Source organism: Leptonychotes weddellii, chromosome 8 (genome assembly GCF_054177405.1).
Source record: "Leptonychotes weddellii isolate Sample4059 chromosome 8, ASM5417740v2, whole genome shotgun sequence".
In the NCBI taxonomy this organism is placed as follows: domain Eukaryota; kingdom Metazoa; phylum Chordata; class Mammalia; order Carnivora; family Phocidae; genus Leptonychotes; species Leptonychotes weddellii.
In genome coordinates, this window is record NC_138376.1 from 112524409 (window position 1) to 112548867 (window position 24459).

Below are 24459 nucleotides of genomic sequence, written 5' to 3' on the forward strand. Positions count from 1 at the left end.
GTTAATAATTGTGTTCTGTAAGTAATAGATTATTCATGATCATGTGTATTTGACCTCACTAAAGAACATCTCTTTAAAGTGTTTGGGGAAGATTTATGCGAAGAACCATTTAAAGTGAATCTCTGCCTAAAGCCATTTCCTTCTCTGGAACTTCTCCATTTGTCCATGTATCTGGCATAGTTACTAGATTTTAGGAGTAGGAAGGGCAGGTGGAGAAAGATGAGGAGAAAGGAAGTAGCAATTCCCTGTGTAGCCTTAGGCATGTCACAACCTTCCAGAATCAAGCCTCCACTTGCCTGAGATGAGTGCTCAATAAATACTTGCTGAATGAACTACACACAGTGACAAACTCAGCTTTGATTTCTCCAAATAGAAATGAGGCACTAAATGATCATTAAAGTACCTACCAATCCCAAGATTCAAATGTTTTTCCCATGAGATAATACAAAAGAATACAAAATGTATATAATGGTTCAATTTATTTATTTGGTCTTACGTAATACATCACTGTATTTGCTCTTTAAAAGGAACACGAAGTATAAAACTATAAAAAATGATCCTGAAAATTATACAAATTGTTTTTTCAAAGCACGATTTTAAAAACAGACCTTTAAAAAATGTGATTAAGATGTTCCCCCAAGGAATCATAAGAAAAGGTAAAAGATGAAATATGAACATTGACAAGGAAGCCAATTGCTCACTGTCCAAATTGTATTAAAATAAAGAAATAGTGATGAATTACAACTTTATTTCTGCTGCTGTTAGCAGTACTTCTGTGATGGGATTCATGAATTTCATTAGGACCCTAACCTGAATAAATCTGTCACATTACTAATGCTGTAAATTAATTCTAAACCGTAACTTGAGCATTTCACAAACTTTGAGAACAAGGTACTTTTTGGCTTTGGTAATAACTGCAAATTACTCCCACTTTATAACTGTGGTTAAATACATAGAACATAAAACTTACCATTTTAAAGTGTACAATTCAGTGACATTTAGTACATTCACAATGTTGTATAATCAACACTATCTTGTTCTAGAATATTTTCATCACTAAAACAAAACCAATACTCATTAAGCAGTCACTTCCCACTATCCCCACTCCTCCCTGCCAGCCCCTAGCAACCATTAATCTGATTCCTGTCTCAACGGATTTACCTATTCTGGATATTTCACACAAATGGAATCATAATTTGTGGGCTTTTGTATCTAGCTTCTTTCACTTAGCATATTTTTCAAGAAATACCATATCCCTTAGCATCTAAGGAAAAACTAACTATTAATGTAAATCATGGAAAAAAGATATATTGGAATCTAAATGACATCTGAGGTAAGTGAATGAGTCAGTGCAATTACCTTTCAGAATGCATTCACAAAGCTATTGGAATGTTGCAGGGAATCAATACCATTCTCTACTTCAAATCTCTAATATAAGTCATAGTTTTTAAAGTTACCAATTGATATAAAAGACACCCACTGGACATAATTATTCACTGGGCAATTCTACTCTGGAACAGATGTTATACGTATGATCATTTCCATTTCAATGGTTTGATTTCTTTTAATCAAATAATGTAGTTAAACCTGAATGCTGATACTTCAGTTTTTTAATGCTACAAATTCGTGAGCTGAGACTTTAAAAGAAGCTGAATATGTTATTTAATCAAATCTAAACTTACTGACCAAAACTACTCAACATATGCTGATTAGAACAAGTTTTTAAAAACTCTATGTACTTCATCTAGGTTGTTTTGATCACCAAGTCAGAAAATTGAAGTCATAGCCTAACAAAGCAGTAATGACAATTAACATTGAAAAGAGGATTTCAATGAAAAGAAAATTCCAGGACAGCAAAGGGCAGGATCTCCTATCTCCAACTTCAATCTTTTGAGCAATAACACATTATTGCTACTGCTTTTATATTAGATCAATCAATGATAATATAACAAGTAATGTTACTCTTTGACTGAAAGGGGTATGGAAAGCTCTCTAACTCCAGTCAGTTCTTTTGCCAAAGAATGAGCCAACACATACATCGACCTATTTATCTGTTTAAGGATCTTGTCTGAGAAAAAAAATAATTCTAGCAATTTATATTAGAAAAACATAAAAATTAAACCTGATGAATTTGCCTGTCCTGGGAAAGGATAATTTGACTTGATGAGTTGGTCAGTCTTAAGAATTCAACAGAAATGCAGTTTTATTACTTTCAAACACACAATATTTACCACTGCTAGAACTAGCTATGTATTGTAGAATCATTTCCTATCACAATACTTGCATGCAAATAGATTAATAAAATGATCTGGGGGATGCTTAAAAACTTTGATGTTAGTGAAAAGAAACATACTTATGTTGTCAGTTTGCTTCAGAAATGTTTTTCTTCATAGTAAACAATACTCAGACCAGCATGTCAAAAAGAAAAAAAAATAAAACAGGAGATTCATATCAATGACTTTTTACTGTATTTCTATAGAGCACATTCATGAAGCATCTTGATAACCCATTTCTTCGTAGTTATTAAATTAATGAAAAGTCACTCCCCAAATAACACATTTCATTGTCAAGCATTCTGAATACAAAATGTCAGTTTTGTAATGTTCTAAGGTAAAAAAAAAAAGGCACCTCAAGATGTATCTCCATTAATATATCTCAAGATGTATTAAAATCTACTTGGCCAGGGGTGCCTGAGTGGCTCAGTCGTTAAGCGTCTGCCTTCGGCTCAGGTCATGATCCCAGGGTTCTGGGATCGAGCCCCGCATCAGGTTCCTTGCTCGGCAAGGAGCCTGCTTCTCCCTCTCCCATTCCCCCTACTTGTGTTCCCTCTCTAGCTGTCTCTCTCTCTGTCAAATAAATAAAAAAAAAATCTTTAAAATCTACTTGGCCAATTTATGGAGATTATACATGCAAATAAATATATGTATAAACAATAAATTTATAGAACTTTATCAATCACAGATACAAAAGAATACTTGTAAAAACTCAGCAAAAGACCTAGTTTTTGCAAAGGACTTTCAGACCAACACCCGTACTTCATTTATTTCTACTTTTTTCCCTCTTGGTATTACCCAATATTTCTTTCCAAAACACATATTGGGAATCAAGTATTGTAGGCAACAATATTTTCCAAAGTAATTTCCTTATATCTAACTGTCTCTTCCTTTTTTTTTTGATTAAAGATTTTATTTATTATTTGAGAGAGAGAGCACATCAGAGGGGAAGGGTCAGAGGGCGAAGCAGACTCCCTGCCAAGCAGGGAGGCTGATGCGGGACTCGATCCAGGGACTCCAGGATCATGACCTGAGCCGAAGGCAGCCGCTTAACCAACTGAGCCACCCAGGCACCCTGTCCCTTCTCTTTCTGCATTAGTAAAGTAGAAAAGTGAACCATGTCAGGATACAGTTCTCTGAAATACCCCCAGTCATCAGTACCTCAATGTTGAGTACCTCTGTTTTTTCATCATTAAAATAGAAACTTGAAAGGATTTATCTTTTTAACTTACTTTGCTCTTTTAAATCAAAGAAAATAATTACATAAAGGTAACATTAGAAAGAAACCATCCTTCCTCTTCATTTTATTTAGAAAGAAGTTTACTAAAGTTGGTCTTTACTTACACACCCCAAAACTTTATTTGGAATTCAGATTTAGATCAAATCCTAACTAAACCCATCACTGAATTACATTAAATACAATGGATAAGTCATTGTTGAGTTAATTTTCTTTAAAGGAATAACTAATATTCTCTTACCTTTTAGGCCTCATGAGCATGTTAAGTAAAACTACTGAGAGCAGTAGACAACCAAACACCTATCAGTGAAATTCTTTCCATAAAAGACTTTGCCCAGTCTACTGACAGAATGAGGGTCAATTGCTTTCTTCTACTGCAATTCTGAACATCCACCTCTAGAGGTCCCAATCACATCACCTTCTAATATGGTATGTCATGCATTAAACACATTTTTTAATGTTTGCATAACTATTCCTTAGAAAATTTTTAAAATTAATAAATCCTATGTCTTTTTAGGTTGGGATGCAACATATGAAATATATTTTGCTTCTAAATGCCAAAAACTACATTTAGATTGCTAGAGGTTAACAATATGTTATCATATAGTAATATAAGCTACCGTATTTTCAAGGGATATGGAAGTTTTTGTTGAAAACCTCATTATCTTCAAAGTTGCTAAGATCCCAATATCCATTGTCAGGGGATAGTTAATAATAACAACTACACTGATGGGATATGTAGCACAGGGTCAAAGACCAAAAAAGATTCTATACTTCTGATAAACCAGAAACTCAACCTTTAGTATCTCCTAATGACAGGGTTGAAAGGATTCCTACAAATATTTTTGTAGGATTTAACCCAGTATTTGTCTACTTCTACTTTTTTTTTTTTTTAAGATTTTATTTATTTATTTGACAGAGAGAGACACAGCGAGAGAGGGAATACAAGCAGGGGGAATGGGAGAGGGAGAAGCAGGCTTCCCGCGGAGCAGGGAGCCCGATGCGGGGCTCGATCCCAGGACCCTGGGATCATGACCTGAGCCGAAGGCAGACGCTTAATGATTGAGCCACCCAGGCGCCCCTACTTCTACTCTTTTTATCCTAGAAATCTAGTATGTTCACCTGATTCCACAACCACCGAACAAGAGAATGAATGATGGTTAGTCTAAAGGTTAATGCTAATGAACTGTAAGTTGCACTGCAATTCACTTTGAACAGAAGAAATATAAGTGAAATACCAGTAATAACAGTAAATTTTAAATACTAGTAAATACTAGTTTTTAAAAAAATGTCCAACCACCATGGTACCCAATGTATTTTGTCATATAGCTATAAGACTGAGACAACATACATCAATTAACTTAACCATTAACAACAAATCACCATTACTCTTAATTTTGGATTATACATGTGTGTATATACACACACATACCCACTCCAATACCACATCATTCAGAGACAGGCTCTTCTCTAAGTTCTCATACTTTACTGTGCCTCGGAATCCCCTGAAGGCCTTTGTTAAAGCAGACTGCTGGGTTTCCACCCCAGAGTTCCTGGTTAAGTCTACAGAGAGACCCAAGAATCTGCATTTCTAACAAATTTCCGGGTGATGCTGATGTTACTGGCTCAGGGACCACATTTTAGGAACCTCTACTGTAAGTGATCTGTGAGTCTCAAAAGGCAACTGCAGAGAGAGAGAGAGGGAGAAAGAGAGGGAGATAATTATATAAAAGGTGACACTAGTTATTAATGAAAAGAGAGGGAGCGAGCGAGCGGGCAAGAGTACACTCTCAAGAGAGAATGAGAAAAAGACATGCAGTTCTGGCAAAGGAGGCAGGAGATAAAAGTGAATACAGATATTTTCTTCCAACCTGATACGTTCCCTTTATCTTGCTGGTTAGAAAAAACTAAGAAATCATGGGGCACCTGGGTGGCTCAGTTGGTTGAGCCAGGGTCTTGGGATCAAGCACTGCATCAGGCTCTCTGCTCGGCTGGGAGTCTTGCTTCTCCCTCTCACTCTCTGCTCTCTTTCTCCCAAATGAATAAACAAAACCTTAAAAAAAAAAACAACTAAGAAATCAACAAAGACTTCTCAAATGACAATTAACTGACATACAAACCTTTTCACGCTTAAAAGGCTAGACAGATTGTTCCCATTACAAGTTTTACTAAAACAGTATTGCCAGGAACTCTTCAGCCTTACAATACCCCTAGATGGGACTACTTTCAGGAAGACACTGAAGGGGCACAGAAGTTAGCTAATGAGTTTTCCATATTAAAAAAAAAAAAAAAAAACATGAACGCTCACCAGTAAAACATGGGTGAACAATGATAATCAACAAACAACTACAACATGCAGAAAATCTACACTTAGAAACACTGTGTTTGGAATTTGTCAAGTATTAAAATTTTATTTAAATGAAAGTTTTTCCTTTTAAGTTACTGAGCCACATAAAGGGAAAATATTAATTTTATTAGAATTTGAACAAATGTCGCACACAGAAAACATTTTAACAAAATTGTATGGTGGCATAACAAACAAAAAACAGCCAAAGATATGTAAAAGAAATATAAGGTGGAAAACTGTTAAATATCTGATCCAGTGTAAAAACAAGAAGTCTAAACTTAAAAACCAAACAAGCACAACCATAAAACAAAAAGTTAATGTTTGTGCTATCCTAACCAGACACATTCTTCAGCAAAACTTTAAAAGGCAGTTATATTTTACAGTATTCAATCTTATTTCTAACTTTTTCAGAAATAGACTATTTATATAATTCAACCTCACAGTTGAAAGTTTAAGCACTGAGAAATAACTATTCTACTAACTGAAATGACAGGTGAGGCAAAACAACTGATTAGTCTTTAATGCTGTATTTTCAACTGTAATAAGGGCCTGATCCAACCAAAAGAAGCCGGAAGCAGTTCAGAGTTCTTTTCTAATGCCCAAGGAACATCTCTGCCCAGTCCGACTGCCATAGTATTGTTACCCTAGAAACAACAGAGCACTCTCAGGGACCAATGTAGGAAGAGAAGACACAATAGAAGTTTGATATTTTATAGCAAAATAACTTGTCACCACTTCAGACTACCAAATACCAGAAGTTACTTAAAACAAATTATTTAGGTATTCCCCATCTTTGCAACTTATTTCTAAATACTGATATATTCATTTTTTTAATTGACCACATCAGGTTAATAATAGTGTAAATCAATTTGAAAACTACAACTAAATACTTCAAGAATAGGACTTTGCATATTTTTCTCTTATACCTTGATCTTTACACAAAGATACAATTCTTACTATTTTGGTAGAGAAGTCTATGGGAAATAAACCTGGAAATGTTTTAAGGAGATTGTCAACCAAGACAGGCTTCTCCATTTCATGATTGTCATCTTACAAAGATACCAAATTTCACATTGTTAAATATCTTAAAACAATATAGTTGTGATTTTTATAAACATACAAAGGCAAAAATTCTAAAGGCTTAGGAAAGAAAGTTAAGCCCTTTGCATTCCGAATATTTGAAATTTATTCACACAATATGCCCAATCTGAACTTTAAATGAGGTATATTTTCTTCTTTCCAAATATCAAAAGCCTAGCAAATATATCATACCATGAACAGTATCAAATTAAAATAAATTCACAGGCTTTTTGTTGGTTTTCATTTTAACCTGTCATAAAACACGCTGCCGTGAGTCTTTGGATGTGGTGTCTAAGAAAAAAGGAAGTTGCACATGGTCACTCTCTGTATGAGAGTTGCAAATACATAAGGTGAAAACACTTTTGTGGGTATTTTTAAAACATGATAAATGCATTACCAAACACTAGTCATGATTTTAAATATTATGTAAATATACAGTAAAGATCATCTGTGTATCCATGATCGTATAAGGGGAGCACTAGAAAATAAAAATCTTATAATGATCTTATGGCAGTCCTTAAGCAATTGAATGTCTTTATCTGAAAAACCTATGCTGCAAAAATTTGAATCAAAGTTTTGCTTTCTGAATGCATGGGCTATAACCCACAGAAAACATGAGGGACAAACTGTTTGGTCAGGATCTTGTTAAACTAAGAAACAAAAAATGTAAAAACCAAAAAATATGCACACCATTAAAAATACTAATTCTGAAAATTATGCAGCTAAAAATTAAATCACCCTGTCCAGCAAGTTCCAAAAATTTCACACATTTCAAACATTAAGGCAACTTTTTTCCAACTAAACAGTACTTTATAAAAATATATGTCACTTCAAAACATTATATACATAGTGGCAATAAATTTAGCTAGTTGTAATCTTTAATACATTAATAAAGTATCACATATTACAAAGAAATTATACTAGGTGTCTGCATGTATGCGCAAGTGGAGTGACAGTTTTTAAAGTACAGGTTTTAAAACTGAGCGAAGTGAACGTCCCTCTTTAGTGAGTTCTCGTGTCACGCACATACATGGTAACGGGATTGCTTCCTCCCGTTTCTCTACAATATTGTAACTGCATTTCTTCAAGTGGTCAGCCATGCTTAGGATGTCAGCAAATTTCCATTCATTAACAGAACAAAATGCAGTACTGAATCGCCACACCTAAAAGAAAATTCTATTTCAGATTTAAACAAGTCAATTTATAAGAATCAAAATACACTTCTTATTCCAACTGCAAACATTTCTACTGTTGGAGAAATATCCAATATAAAGTCCCAAGCAGTTAGCTACAAAACTGAAAAGGAGTAAATCCATTTGGAGGCAGATCTGTTTATTAAATACTTGTAGGAAAAATCACTTCTATGACATTTGAACTTCATTTGGTTACTGCATTTGCAGTAACCAAAAAGAAATAAAAAGCAAAATTCAACATTAAAAACTACATCCAACTTGGCTTATTAAGCAATTTTTTAGAAGATTTTATTTGAGAGAGAGAGAGAGAGTACGCGAGAGTGGAGGGAGGGGGAAAGGGAGAGAGAGAATCTCAAGCAGACTTTCCAGCTGAGCACGCAGAGCCAAAGTCAGACGCTTAACCTACTGAGCCACCCAGGCACCCCTAAGCAATTTTTTAATCATAACCTCGTAAATTCAGAGGTACTTCCTAAAATAATATATTGCACACTCTTCTTTCATCTTATCCAATTGGCCATATAGAGCTATTCAGAGTCTGGAGATAGTGATGATACATGTGTTATTTTTTTCCCCAAGTTTTTCTTCCATTCCTATTACACTATATGAGGTATACTAAAAAATACACTAATATGTGGTGCCTGAGTGGTTCAGTCGGTTAAACAACTGCCTTCGGCTCAGGTCATGATCCCAGGGTCCTGGGATCAAGCCCTGCATTGGGATTCCTGCCCAGCACAGTCTGTTTCTGCTTCTCCCTCTCCTTTTGCTCCTCCCCCTATTCACGCTCCCCCCCCCCCCACTCTCTCTCTCTCATAAATAAATAAATAAAATCTTTAAAAAAATACACTAATATTTGCCAAGGTACCTTATGATTCCACTATTTGTAAGTACCAAAGGTAACTCTGTAATATGCATGAATACAGGTACTTAATTTATTCAAAATGTTTCTGAAAATTTACATAAAACACTTTTGTTAAATGAATCTTACTTTATTCCAAATCATTGTAAAATGCATTTCTAGGCAAAAATTCACCTGCTATCCCTATTCATGCATCTGTTGGTAAAAATATGAGCTACTTCCCCTTTTACCCACTCAGCAGCTCCAAGCCCTGAAACAATGTCATCTTATTAGCTCAGCAAGGACAGTTGTGGCCCCTTCTCACCTTCACAATTCTAAATATAAAGCTACCTGAACACAGGAAATAAGCACGAATGGAGGACAGACCCAGGTAACAAGCAAGAATGGGCTAGATCAGGCCTAGGCATCCTAGCTAAGCTCATCAACAGGAAAATGGTAGAGCACTCTGAATGCATAGTAAACAGCAGATACTCTAGAAAGTGGCTGTGGATTGGAGGAGAGCCCTCAGCACTCATTAGAGCTTCTCAGGAAAGGAGGGCGATGCCTTCCAAGGTGGCTAAATGCCTTCAAATTCCCTGAGAACACTTTTACTTTTCAGCTGGCAAGAGAAATCACCACTGCTCAGCACAAAGGGTACTTACTCCCTATATTCCTTAGGGTTGTATCAATTACGCCTCCTGGGGAGTTCTTTCCCAGGAGTCCCTGAAGGTCTAGAGTAGCTACCAGCAGACACTACAGATATCACTAGCCTCCCTTACAATTACCTATACCTATAAAACTACAGAAGAATTAGGAATTTTGTTAAGCCTCAGCAAAACAAATTCATGAAAGACTCAATGGTGGCAGACAGCCTCCCCATTTCCACAAGAGTCTGGTGAAACAAACTCAGAAAAAAATGGATGATTCCCATCTCCTGCACAAGGCTTCTTAGCAATGGGCCAATTTTTCATTCAGAAGTCTTCCTCAAGTCCTTACTTAGTGCCCACGATATGGCAGTGCTGTTCTAGGCGGTGGATGTTTTGGTTCCCAGAGAGTCTCACTTTTCAAGGAACTGACAGTCTAATGAAACTGGCAATTCATCAGTGAATTACAATACAGCATGAGAGTGCTCTAGAGTAGGGGTATACAGAGTAGGGGACTATTATGGGGCACCACACGAACACAGAGCAGTACACCTCCCTGAAAGCTTCAGGGAGGGGTTCCAGAGGCTCTCCTGAAGAAGATCTGAAGAGTGAGCAGGATATATAGCAAAAAGATGAAGATCACATGCTCCAGAGACAGGTTCCCTAGGTGTGAATCCATCAGTTAGTTGGACAAGTTACTTCACCTCTCTAAACTTCAGTTTCTTCATCCATAAAATAGAGATAGTAGATTAAATAGGTAAACAGAAGTAAAATGCTTATTAGCACACTGTCTAGCATATTGCAAATGCTGAGATGCAGGTACTGTATTAGGGACAGCACATTTGAAGGCCTTAAGGCAAGAAGTCAAGAAAGAAAACATCAGGAAACTGTAAGTAAATCAACATAGCTGGAATATAAAATGACAAGAGGAAACTGAGGAGGTAAGTAAGGACAAGATTATAAAAAGTCTTAAATGATTCTTTAAGGAGTCTTTCTGTGTCCCAGAGCAATGAACAAGCATTACAGTTTTTAAACACTACAATGTAAGAACTGTATTTAAGAAAATATTTATCACTCCAGTCCTTACGTAGAGAGTATGTTGGAGAGGGACCCAATTAGGAACAGAAACCCAGTTACGCTCTTAGGTAACCGAGAGAGAGCTGAAGGGGACAGAGCTAGGTAAATGGTGGTGAAACAGTAAAGTAAACCTGAGAGGTATGAAGAAGGGAGACTCAAGAGGACTTTATGATTACCTAGATATGGAAATAAAGGGGAAAAAAAGAAGTCAACCTTAACTCCCAAATTCCTAGTTTAGGCAATTTGATAGATGATAATGCCACTTGCGAGATTTTTTTTAATTAAGCTTTTTCCTAGCTCTTTTTAAGATTTTGTTTACTTATTTGAGAGAGAGAGAGAGAATAAGCAGGGGGGAGAGGCGGGGGGGGGAGAGAGAGAGAGAGAAGCAGACTCCCCGCTGAGCAGGAAGCCTGACGTACCTGACGCAGGGCTCAATCCCAGCATCCAGAGATCATGACCTGAGCCAAAGGCAAACGCTTAACCGACTGAGCCACCGAGGCACCCCGCCACCTGCTGAGATTAAGAGGGACAGAGGGGCACCTGGGTGGCTCGGTCAGTTGCCCATCCGACTCTTGATTTCGGCTCAGGTCATGATCTCAGGGTGGTGCGACGGAGCTCCACAACAGGCTCCGCACTCAGTGCGGAGATTCTCTCTCTCCCTCTGGCCCTCCCCACTGTGCATGCAAGCTCTCTAAAATAATCTTAAAAAAAAAGAGGGATAAAGATGTGGAATGGGTTGGACATGTTGAGTCTGATGAAGCTGTGAGATAATCAAGTGGAGATGCTTACATACAAGGCTCTGGGGTTCAGGAGAAAGCGGCCAGGATACAGATGTGTGAGTACTCTGTGTAAATGATGGCGATTTAAACTCCCAAGAGTAGGTAGGATTTTCTGCAGGAACAGAATCCCCAGAAAATACTTCACCTCATAGGTCAATACTAGTGGGCAAGGACAAAATGAGATGATGCTCAGAGTATCCCATCCCAAATGGAAGAAAGACACCAAGTCCTCTGTATGTGTATACACACATATACACAGCAAGGATGAAACTTTCTGCCACCAAAATTCCCATTTGGAAAAAAAAAAAATCATAAAATAAATAGTGTGTTCATTTGTTGGTCAAAGCCTCAGAAGAACACAGAAGATGTAGAATTCTGAAAAACTGGAGCAATGAGTAAAAGTCAGAGAAAACCTAAGGGTGGTAAGAACAAAGTATCCAGAAATTTGAACCCTGTGCAATCAAGGTAAAATTTACCAAATTTTTTCTACTTTATAAAATGCAAAATGTCATATTATAAGTGTTCTAATATGAAAAACTCCTGCAATAAAAGATATTTATGTCTTCTAGTTTCTATTAGATAGTACCTCAAACAGAAGATGGGCAAAACTAGGGGTGCCTGGCTGGCTCAGTCAATACAGCATGCGACTCTTGATCTCAGGGTTTTGAGTTCGAGCCCCATGTTGGGTGTAGAGATTATTTAAAAATATAATAATCATAATCATAATAAAATGTGAAAAAGTAGATTTTCACAAAAGAAAAATGGTGGACCCAAGACTTGCTCCAGGATCTGCCTAAATCTCCAGTTCAAGCCTCCAATATGCAACACTCTCTTGTACTGTACTAACCCAGAGCCCCCCACCAACAATAACAAATCCAAGTACCCTACTCTTTCCTCCCACTTCGACCTAACACATTTCCACATCCATCATGTTTTCTAGCCCCCAAAGACTCCACTGGTCACTTACTAGTAGTAGCAGTTATAACTTTTCTCATTTCTCCCTATTTAAGTTCTACCTAAAATAACTAAGAAAGAAGTTGCTAGGAATGGAGAAAAACTGCCAATTGTAAGCAGCAGAAAACCTTCTCCTTGCTTCCTCCATTGTCCTATGGTGAAAATGTTTCAGATGGAGCTCAAATTGGAAGGTGGTTAACATGGGCTCAAAAGGAGCTGTTACAGAAGAACTGAGTATAGAACGGCTCAACTGAAAAAACAAGTGACCTCAGCCATATTAGATTAGAATTAGGATGTCTGTAATAAATATGTGATTATGACAAATAATTCTAACCTAGTTTTTCATTAGTTATTATTTTTAAAAAGTCTGTCAGATTAAAGTTTAAGTTTTAAGATGGTCAATTTTTCAACAAGATCTTAATTTTATTAATTCTGCAACATTGTCTACTGTATGTCAAATAAGGAGATGATACAGTTAAGATTAAACTAACCTTTTCTTTTATTTGCCATGACGAATTTCCTTCTGGGTACTTCCTTTTTCCCCACTGCAGTATGACCATTCCACGAGACTGAAGCAGGCTGCCACACACATCCCTCATTAACCGGGATACACATGAGAGCTGGCATAAACTGAAGCCATCAAGAAAGCCTGCAATATGTTGCAGGACCTCAAAAGGAAGACTACTTAGATGGTCACTATGCAATCCCAACACACAGTTTCTAGCAGGCTCTACTAATACTGTAGAGACACATGGCTGAACTCCAAAGGACCTCAAATGGCGGTCATGTATAATCTTTGCTCCTTGTGTTGATGGACAAAATCTACGCTGAGAATAGGTACAACCATAATATGCTAAAGGACACCTCTGTTCCATCCAGCCATTGAGTCCAGCATGAATGTCACCATGCACATTCTTAAAATGTGAAGAAAATTCTTTTCTTCTAAATAACTGCCCACAAACAAATGTAAACATTGAACGCTGCTTGGGTTGGTACCTAGCAACACATTCCAATACTAAATCCAGCCCAAGTGTCTGAAAAGGACTTGGATTTGAAAGCTGTGGGTTGGCATGATCACAAGCTGAAGCTGAAGCTATTTCCCCAACCATTGTATTGGTAGCTAATATTGCAGATGGAAGTGAAAAAGTCTGAGTCCCAAAGTCAATGTGATAAACATCAACCATGCGACTATCAGATATACCCCTCCCACCTGGAGAATCTCCTAGACAAAATAGCAATGCTGCTGTGATTAGATCTATTCCTTGGAGGCCCATTGGATCTTCTGCAACTTCCAAATCTGATGTATCTACTGCTTTATCTTCTTTTGGTTTAGACCAACATGAGTTAGAAAGAAATTTGAATGAAGGAGGATGACTGAAAGATAAGACATCCACATTCCTCAAGTCCCCTAAGTCTACTTTTCTCCAACACAATGCTCCTTCATCCTCATCATCTGGCATGAGGATATGCTGAACTGTGCCATTAGGCAAAGCACCAGATGGTATTACTTCCCTAAGTTGTGCTGCTACTGAAAGTGAACCGGAAGGTTGTGAAGTGCCATCTGATGCTATACATTCTCCATTTGTTAAGTTCCTTTGTTTTGAATCACCATGTAATTTCTGATTTGGGTCTATGGCCTGTGTACCTATATTTTCCAAAGAAAAGCCATTACAAAGAGCAGAAGTGCCATAAGAACTGGTGTTCGAGTCACACAATAAATCACTTGAACCATTTTGTTCAGACTGGACATTCAGACTTGTGTCATTATGGTCAATTCCACCTACTGCTCCTATCTCATCCTCATAAAAATGGTCCTGGTCTTTCAAGGGTCTATTCTGCAAGCTTCCTCTGGTGTCTTGCTCTTCATTCATTTCATCTGGGGAAGTGCGAAGACTTGTACTCAACATGCCACTGTCTCTTGTGGCGGTACTCAGGATATCTAAAGCAGCAGCCAGACTTCTGGTTGTTTCTACCGTAGCTTGATAAAGTGCACCATAAGATTCTTCATCAACAGACACCAAACCATTAGCATGTGGTATTTCTGGGACACTTGATTTAATGGAGATCTGTTCTCTAGGTTCTGATACTTTATCAGTCGCTTTTGACATCATGGTGGCTACTTTGAGAGATTCCAAGAGCATCCTTTGGTCTTGAAGGGCCAAGGCCATATCTAATTGTGCCACTTCATCAACATCTCTGCTTAGATTTTCATATGATTTCCGATCTGCATAACTAACTGGCCATCGGTTCCACTCCATAGTACAGCACACCACACTTGCTGGACACATTTCTAGATGTTCAGCAACTTTATTTCGAGCCATTGTAAATGGACAGCCAAAGTCACTATTTAAGCAAGGCACACGTTCAAATGGACATAAAAGTCGATGCTCATCAGCTTTACAAGAATGGAAAACTGCTCCACACACCAACGGACAACCAATCAAGTCACAGGAAATCCCAGGCTCCGGTCTGGTCATACAGCGTCTACTGACACAATTCACACAGTGCGAGTGTGGCAGCTTCTCCTCCATGACGGCCCGTCCGGCTCTAGTTGTGGAGACGGGAAAAGATAACAAGTTAGGCAAAAAGTGGTTGATTTTCAGAAATTGTTGAGTAACAAAAATCAAGTCATAAAGGTGTATGTGTAAAATAAGCATATTTATCAAGTTTATTTTATATATAATCAATTCATCTTGAAACCACTTAAGTACTCATTTCAAGTAACAATGCAAAAGTTCATTTTTACATATCATATAACAAAATGCCTAAGAGGCCAAATGTCTCAAAATATAATGCTTAAATTCTAGTATACTGTGTAGTATATAAAAGGATGCTAAAAACAAATTAATGCATATTTGACTTTTAGATTTCAAAGAAGGCTTTAGCTTTTACATTTTAGTTTCAACTAAACTGGTTCAGAAGCACCCCATAGTACACTGACTTCATCATATTCCTGAGAGAATGACCTGAATTTCATGAATATACTTAACTAAAACTATTAGAACTTTTCTTTTTATTCCCTTCAAATATAGGAGTTCACTTAAGATTTCATCTACTGATCACTCCTTCTACATATGCCTTAATACCTTCTACAACAAATCACCAGAGTAAGCCTTAATTAAAACAAACAGGGAATTTACCCAGAAAATGTAAGTCCAGCTCCAGTTCGTGGCTATGGGCAAGTTACTTACTTCTGAGGGCCACACCTTCCATTCACTCACGCAACACCTATTTATTGTTTAACTACTATGTACCAGGCACTGTGTCTGGTGTGGCAATATAAAGATTAGTAACTCCTCTCAAGGAGCTAGAGCAGGAGGTCAGAGAGACAACAGTAAAACTCACGTCACATTATTATGTGATCAATCTGACAGAAGTAAAATGGTAACACAGAGAAGATAATTTTCACTATGGGTAGGGGCTAGAGAAGAAGTCACAGTAGTCTTCAAAGATGGGAAATCTTAAGCATAGGAGGGGAGAATTGGAAAGGGAGGGAAGTATTCAGCGCTGAAGTATCAACATATGTAAATGGAGAAAAACAAGAAGTGGCAAAACACATTCAGGGAACCTCAAGTTTCCCAGTATTGCTGGATCACAAGGTGAAATGCTAGGTAGCTGTGAGAGATGGGGCAGGATGACAGAAATAAAGCACATCATGAGGACTGTACTATATACTACTCTAAGGAGTCCAGACTTCAGGTAACAGAAATTCACTAAGGATTTGAGCTGAGAAACAGTATCTATAAAATAACAGAAGGGGTTTACAGATACCTAATGGTCTTTCCTTTTATCAAGAAAAATTTTATACAAAAATAGAGAAAGCATCAGCACAATATACTGATTTAATTATAATTATTAATCCTATTCGATGTATCTTTGTCTATAATCGTAAACTTCTTTATTGGCTTGTCCCTATGAGCAGTAAAAACTTAAAAAACTATTTCATCTTTAAAAACCTAAATAATAAACAATATCTCCCTTCTACTACTATTCTTTTTTCCTAGTCAAGCTTCCAGAAGAAAAACAAAAAACAATTTAAAAAAAACAACAAAAACCTTTCATACCTCCCATATACTCTTCAGCCCTGTAATCTGGCTTTCTTTTAGCCAACAGTCATTAAAACTGCTCTGAGACCCTTGGTGCTAAAACCAAAGGGCATTTTTTCCAGACCTCATCTTCCTTGGCCATTTACCTCATTATTCTGACTATCCCCTCCTTTTTGAACTATTTGTCTTTCCTCACGAGGATACATTTCCCTGGTTTTCTCCCTACCTTTTTGGTTATTCCTTAATCTCTTTTTCTAAAATATTCCTCTTCTCCAGGGATCATGTCACTTCTTGCTCATTCTATTCATTCTCTCTGGGTGCTCTCAATTTCTCAAAAGCTTCAATTACCACCCATATGCTGAAAACTTACCTCTTGCCCAGATCCTTCTCCCAGACTTCAGATCTCTACAGCCAATTACTTATTATACATCTCTACCTCCATATGGGACAAGCAACTCATCTCAACATCTCCCAAATTAAATTACGTTGTAATAGGTAATACTTTTCTGGGTAAGAAGTCGATTCTTAGCCTATTTTCTTCACTTCACTGCATAAAAGATTACTAGCTCTCTGACATATTTTTCCATAAATGCTATCTGGGTTTCAGGTGGCTAATGTAAACTAATTAATCCTGAAATTGCTATTTATTTTTGTCCAGTCCAGGGTTGATTTTCCTCAAACAATAACAAAAGTCTACCTCATATTGATAGAGCTCTACTGATTAAGTAGAACAGTTCTGAGTTGGTATTATGGCACTTACTGATGCTGGGGGGCAGGGAGGAGGTGGGGAGAACAAGGCATGCATTTAACAACCAAACTGTATTTTTTAATTGTGTTTAAAAATTACAAATACTTCTGAATGTTTATCCCCATACATTTTATAGGTTAAGACAGAACCTAGAAGTTAAACACAGACATGCTAAAAGAGTCATAATAGAAGAAACGACAGACTAAAGATGACAAACATTTGTAAATTATGCTGATGTTCAAAGAGAAATGTTAGTAAGAATTAAGGCAAATGTCCATTAAACAAGCCAAATGGATCCAAGGAATTATTGTTTCATCTAATTCACCTTAAATATTTGCAGCATTGTGTAACAGATTACTGAGTTAGTGAAAATAACACTGGAAGTGGAGCCAAATGATCTCGTTTTAAGACAGTTCCACTGCTTGCTATCTGAATAATTAAAAAACTTACAACCTCAAAAAAAAAAAAAGAATTAAGGCAAATGTCATGGAGTGATTAGATTGTGAAAACAGCTGTAGCTTTCTTATTTTGCAACAACTAGACAGAGTTCATCTCACATGCTGAGGGTTATAAGCTTGACTGTTACTAAGAGAGAACCTAAAAATACAAGCAGTTCCAAAGAAGTGACCACTGCTCTCATAACCTGTAGAACACTCTATGTTATGTGCACATCACATGACCACACCAGGCAGAACACATCTCAAAAACATCACTTAATTCAAAACTGTTTAAAATAGCAACGGCTACAAACAACTAAGTTAAATGCAAAACAGCAACAACTTTGAAAGGAAGACACAGAGGGCTCTCTAGCTTCAAAACAGTTTGTTCCACACTACTCCCCTTGGAATAAGAAAAATGTTTAAAAAATAAAAATAAAAGCATCCACAGCAATGAGGCTACAGTATTTATTTACTGAAGTAGACTTAGAAGGAAAAAAGCACACTAATTATGTACCAATTTTCTCCTTACATATACCATTTCATTTAATGTCCCTTAATCCTCTTAACAACCCAGAGGAAACTGAGGTTCAGACAGGCTTAAGGGACTCGCCCAAGGTCATCTCCCTGGTAAGTGGCAGAGCTAGGACTTCAACCTATATCCAATCAATGCATACGGACAACAACAGATATGTTTACTCATAAAAGTTTAAGAAAATAGGCAGCACTTCAGTAACTGGTGATCCAATTTTAAGATGTTATTTGAGGAATGGAGGTTACACAACTTTGCCTGCAGTTTATTCCAACACTTGATCACCCCTGTGGTCAAGAAAGTCTTTTTGGTCCTTTGTAATTACAATAGCACATAACTTTGCTTTGAATATCAGTGTTTAAAACTATTTTAAAAATAACTTGCATTTATAATAGTACAAACTTACAGACCAAGAATATAAATTTAGCAATTCTCAAAACAGCAAAGTAGGAATCAAGTTTAACTCCATTTTACCAGTAAATATATTACGAAGTAAGTTAAGAAAAAGCACTAGATAATAACCAAAGAGTTTTCTGGGGATAGAATCCTCAGCTTCAGAATTTAAAATTTCCAGATCCATCCTTTTTCTAATCAAGATCATTACCAGATTAAATATGCCTCCATAAGGTATTCTGCAATTGCTCATAAATCCTGTGAAACGGGTTTAAAACATCTGTCCCTGATTTCTCAGTTGAACAGTGACACAGCAGGCCCATTAGAAAACATGTTGTTGAAACTGAGGCTTCAAGTTCGAGATAAGCTTAATTTAAGACTCCTCAATATTAAGTTTTCTTAAACCCTCTGGAAAAAGGATCTTAGCATTCCAAATAACATCTCTATAATTTACACTTAAAGTTGAATGACTGGAAAAAGTCTCATTAGACTAGAAAATATCTGTAAATGATTAAATACTTTACAATAGTTTCAATTTTCTCCAATAGAAATTCTTGGCCAACTCAGACTCTGTGACCGACAGGCAATCCATAAAAATAGTTCTAAGACATGGCATTTTCCCATACAGTGAAAGGAGGCCTTGTCATTTAAAGCTATTTCTATACATAAAAATAACTGCCCTCAAAAAACCATTTCTTTATTTTTCCAGATTCATTAGAATAATTAAGGAGATAAATAAAGCATTGCAAGTTAGCGTGATTTTAAAATATGCTAAGTCAGGTCACCCAAAGCACTCAACACAGCTTGCTGCTGTGTGTACCTCTGTGAGCAGGACACACGCAGACATGCGCAGCACCCCCTCCCCGCAACTGCTGCCTCAAATCTTTAAGTCCCAGCTTAAATGTTACTTTCCACATACCAAAGGCAAGGTCCGGATCCCATATCATGCTGTGTGCTCAATACACATTGCATTTTTCCTTGTAAAACTAGTCACAACTCTAAGTAAATCATTATCCTTTAATATCTGCCCCAACAGGAAAACTATAAGCTCCTTGAAGGAGGCAGGACCATCTCTTGTTTCATCCATTCTTGTGTTTCCTACATTCCAGACTGTGCCTAATTGGAGCTTCACTTATTTTAGAAACATGAATAAATGAAAAGATTATACTGTAAGAAACAGCCAAATGGATTCCAAAACAAAATGAGATTTTTGATTTCACAGAAAACTACATACTTCATGAAAAAATACAACCTTACAGACCTAGTACTATACAATCAGATTGAGTCAAAATTATACCTTATTGTACCAGTTACAAAAAGTCAATAGTGCTCCAACATTTACTGAGTACCTAAGTCATATGTCCCAAGCATTACGTATAGAGTAAGATAAATCGTCTATGAAAAAAGCAAGTCAAAGGGAAAAGGAAGTCAAAGAAAGTTAATTTCAACCTTCCATTATTTTAAAATCTTAAAAAATGGTCATAGAAGGCACAGAAGTAAACGTTTCCCAGTATATTGTTCCACTATTTTAACTCCCTAATCAACTCTGCACTCTGGTTACTGGTTACTTGAATACAGAAGGCATCAGCTTCAAAAAGAAAAGCAGAGGTAGAGGTAGGTGTACACACATGTGCACGTGCCTAAGTAGGTACTGGGCTAAGAAAAGAAGCTCAAAAAAGGAAGTGGTATCCGCCGACTGCTTAATATTGCAGTTAATATGGTACTAGATGAAGCAGAATTCCACTCAAACAATAAAATGTTGCTTCAGTGTGAGGATGAAATGGAACTATAGACAGACTTGTTCAATTAGTTAACACAAGTAAGTCCATGACTGAAATTTTACATTTAGCAATCAGTTATAAGCTCCTCTAAGCAAGTCTCATCCTTCTTGTACAGTCGGAGGTACTAGTCAGAGTAATACAATTAATTGTACAATTAATATTAAATACAAACACCTTCCTGGCTGATTTGTGATCAAGTGCAATCAGTTTTAAAGACCATAATAAATCTATACTCTCAGTTGGGCATCTTAACTGGTTTAAAAGGGGGGGGTGGAGGGGGTGGTGACTAGGCAAGATTGAAAATCCTCTATCATTAAACTCCCAACTCAAACATATGCCCTCCTGATGAGTCCAAAATGGCTAAATGGGTTACACTGTATACATTCTTTTTATTACACTTTAGTTCTGACTTTTTATAGAATGATGACCTAATTAAATGGAAAATGTCAAATTTTTCACCCTTCCAGTTATGATATAATAAAACACATATCTTCTATGTCTAAATACGGTCATGAGTAACTTATTCCACAGTGAAAGTTCTAACTACTTGCAATGTTCTCCACTAAATAAGCAAATGAAATTATTACAGATTTACATCAGAAATTAAAATAATATTAATATTTAATTCTCGGACCAGAACCTGTTTGTGCTGATCCTCAGATAAAAATAATCCACCCAAATGGCGGTACTCAGCTTATTAAAATGAGCAGCATGGCATCGGGGAATGGGCTTCCAAGGAATCTTAGCTTTGTGACCGTAAGGCAATTATTCTACTGTGAAAACAACCTAGAACTCTACAAAGGTGGGTTATAATTATGTGTGTGTCCAGAAGGATACAATGTATTCCTTAGAAAAGGGATGTACTTCACTTAGCAGGACAGCCACGTTTACATACACAAAGCTTTATGTAAAATTATTTTTTATATCAGGTCATTTACACTTATAAAGCTTGTAAAAAGCAATTGTATGAGGAAATAACCTATGTTAACATTATCCACTCAAAAAATAAACAAACAAACAGACATACCCTTTCTGTAAAGGATTTTCAGACTGGGTTTTAATTGAGGTATGCTTATCTGTATTTAACTAGCTACCTACATTGCAAAAGCCATTAGCCCAATGCCAATCCCACGTATTTCATCAAACTGAATTTGATATTAGATATTTTATATAGCCTTTTGATTGCAGACTTTGTCAAAGAATTCTACAAATACAATGTCCTTTTAATGAAACAATCATAGGAAATCAGTTAAAAGATGTATCCAAAATTATACAAAATAGCATAGAGCTTATCCCATTAAAAGTCACATTTCAGTAATATAGTACATCAAATAGTAAACACACATTAACCAACACCTATGTGGTGACCTCAAAGTACCTCTCTAACTATATACATTATCTCAAAGTATTACTGCCCTTTAATGGGTATTTTATTAGGACACTTTGTATTCTTTAAAAGTCTTCAATGCTATCAGGCTCCCTGCTCGGCGGGGAGTCTGCTTCTCCCTCTGACCCTCCTCCCTCTCATGCTCTCTGTCTCTCATTCTCTCTCTCTCAAATAAATAAATAAAATCTTTAAAAAAAAAAAAAAGTCTTCAATGCTAGAGATGGAGAAATATTGGGTTGAAATTAAATACCCAGCACACTTGGAAGGCATAAAAGTTTGCCTATGTCGGAAACTCCAGTTCTCTGATAACACTCACAAAACTCCACCCACCTACACTTCCAGAATCACACAAAAAAGCTTATGTCACTGCATTAAAGTACTAGATAAGAACGAACTGGCAACTTAAAAGTTACCCAAACACCATGTTATCCCTAATTAAGTTTCTGGAGTAAGAAACGGTGACTAAGCATAAAGAACAGTGATTCAGCCAAAACTGCATATTAAAATTGAACCCTTAGAAAAATCCTAAACATACATTTTATGCTATCCCTTTCCCCTTGCTGCGTCGAAAACTGGAGTGTTTTCTAAAACCTTAATAAATATGAGCAAATGCAAAATCTGTTCCTGTTACTTGTGTCTCTAAAGGATACAACACAGTACGAAAATGCAGCAGAAAGAAAGAAAAAAGGAAAATTTTAAAGGTTCAAAACATTTGAGAAGTTTGTATTTAAAGAGTTTTAAGTTAATCTACACTGATATCAGAATGCCCATAAATAGCTTCATCTTGGATCAGAGTCAACAAAGTAATTATGGAATAAAAGGTCAATTCCTTCCCAACCATCTTTTATCTGGGACTTATGACACGGCTCAGAAAGAAAAACAAGAGAGGGGAATGGAGTACAAAAACCATGGTAAACAACATACTGCTCTGCCAGTCTCTCTCTATTCTCCCAAAGACACACGTTAAAAACATACTCGAAGGAGATGACTCTGAATTCAACGTGCACTCTATGGCCCCCTTCCAAGCAGTGTTCCACGGGACAGGATACAAATAACTTGGAAATAGTCATACCCCTCAGATCTAGAAAATCAGGAAGTTTCTCTTTAATAAGGACTGCGGCTAAGACGAAGATCCGCTCACTACCATGAATGGAAAAGTTACCAACTTCACTCATCCCGTAGAGACAGCAGATGATGCCTCCCAATTTTACTTTAACCCGTCTGTCCCCAAACAACCCAAGTTTTTAACAGGCAAAAGGAAACAGAAGCCGCGTTTTCAAGGTTCTTAGGGCTTCCCAAGTTTACCTCCCGCTTCACCCCTCCCTCCCCTGCATACAGACAGACAACCAGGCCAGGTGACACGGGGGTCGGTCCCCGGCTCTGGGTCGCCATTTGCTGGCCGCCTCCACGGCGGGCCCGGCAGGACGGCCGGCGCGGACGCCCACGCCGCCGACGCCCTCTCGGCGCGCCAGGACAGCCGGCCCGGGACCCGCAGGGCCGGCGCGGGCGCTGTTTATTTACTCCGCCCAGCCCCGGGGCGCCACCGCCCGGGCTGCCGGCCTCGCACGGCCCGGCCGCCGCCTCGGTCCTCGCCGCAGCCCTCGCCGCAGCCCGCGCCGCGCCGGCCTCGCCCGCCGGCCTCCCGACACTCACCGCCCCGCGCGGCCGAACCGCGGCCCAGGCCCTGGCTGCCGAGGCCGCCGTGCTCGGCTGCACCGCGCGATCCCGGCCGCTCCGCGCCCCACACCCCCGTGCGGTCCGCCTCCTCCTGGCCTCTCAGCCCCGCCGGGCCGCCGCCTTTTCTCCTCTTGTCCAGCTCTTCGGCCTCCTCCCCCGGCGGCCGCCCTCCTCGCGCGCCCCGCCCCGCTCGGCCCCGCCCCGCTCGGCCCCGCCCCGCCCCGCCCACCGGCCACGGCGGCGGCTGCAGGCCCGGCGGGGACGCGCACGCTGAGCCCGGCGGGGACGCGCACGCTGAGCCCGGCGGGGACGCGCACGCTGAGCCCGGCGGGGACGCGCACGCTGAGCCCGGCGGGGACGCGCAGACCTCCCACGGATGCTCAAAGCGAAGCAGGAGGATGGGGTCTCAGGACTCCTGGGCTTCGCGCGTCCAGCGAGGGGATTTCCACTGGGCCCCACGTGCCCTCCCCGACAGTGCTACCAAATCTTGTTGGACTTCAGCATTTTGTGTTCCTGGAAGGAATCCTAGACCCGTAGTTTCGGAATTGAGGAAACAGGCCCATGCAGACTGGCGTGTTTATCTTCCTAAGTTGTAGGATAAGCAGCAGATCCCTCAATTCTCAGTGCGGTGCTATTCCCATTAGGTCATATTTAGGAGGAAGCGGGCAGCTCTCTTTGAAGATTTTTAAAGATTGCTGCCACAGGCCTTCCTGCCTGCTGACTCAATGCACTCGAGTCCTGTAGATTAGTGTGCTTTGTAGGGTTCTACCTACCCTGAGACCTAGCTCAGACCGGGGTTCAGGCGTCACGAAGCTTTACTGGACCCCAGGCGGGATAGCCCACCAACGTCGGCTTCTGTAAAGGACTAAGGCATTCTGCATACAGACCGCAGCGGCAAGGTGGTCTGCATGGAAAGGTGACACAATGTAGCTGGAAAGGTGCCTTGACGCCACTTTCACAGAAGACTTTACAAATGACTGAGGCTTAAAGAAATATCACATGGCCATATCAAAGAATTGGGGTCCATTATCCTGCTACA

At 38.5% G+C, this 24459-nt stretch overlaps 1 protein-coding gene across 3 annotated transcripts; it reads right to left on the bottom strand.

Annotated features, from left to right (window-relative positions):
* Nucleotides 1–462: 462 nt before the first annotated feature.
* On the bottom strand, nucleotides 463–23556 carry FBXO30 (F-box protein 30). 3 transcript variants are annotated; one of them, XM_081829101.1, is made up of 3 exons: nucleotides 23397–23556; nucleotides 12911–14966; nucleotides 463–8100 (listed from the first exon to the last, which is right to left on the bottom strand). In XM_081829101.1, exons 2-3 carry the CDS (start codon nucleotides 14948–14950, stop codon nucleotides 7897–7899), a joined length of 2244 nt encoding a protein of 747 aa, XP_081685227.1. In that variant the 5' UTR covers nucleotides 14951–14966; nucleotides 23397–23556; the 3' UTR covers nucleotides 463–7896. The 3 variants fall into 3 exon arrangements, with proteins under 3 accessions (XP_081685227.1, XP_030887135.1, XP_006736430.2); XM_031031275.2 differs by lacking the exon at nucleotides 23397–23556 and adding an exon at nucleotides 15560–17486; XM_006736367.3 differs by lacking the exon at nucleotides 23397–23556 and having other exon boundaries at nucleotides 12911–15548.
* Nucleotides 23557–24459: the final 903 nt, after the last annotated feature.

Coding starts and splice junctions, on each gene's coding strand:
- FBXO30 (XM_006736367.3), bottom strand. CDS start 15,076: ATGCTTATTTTACACATACACCTTTATGACTTGATTTTTGTTACTCAA. Junction 8,101..12,910: donor CATGGCAAATAAAAGAAAAG/GTTAGTTTAATC, acceptor ATTTTCTTTTAG/GTGTGGCGATTCAGTACTGC.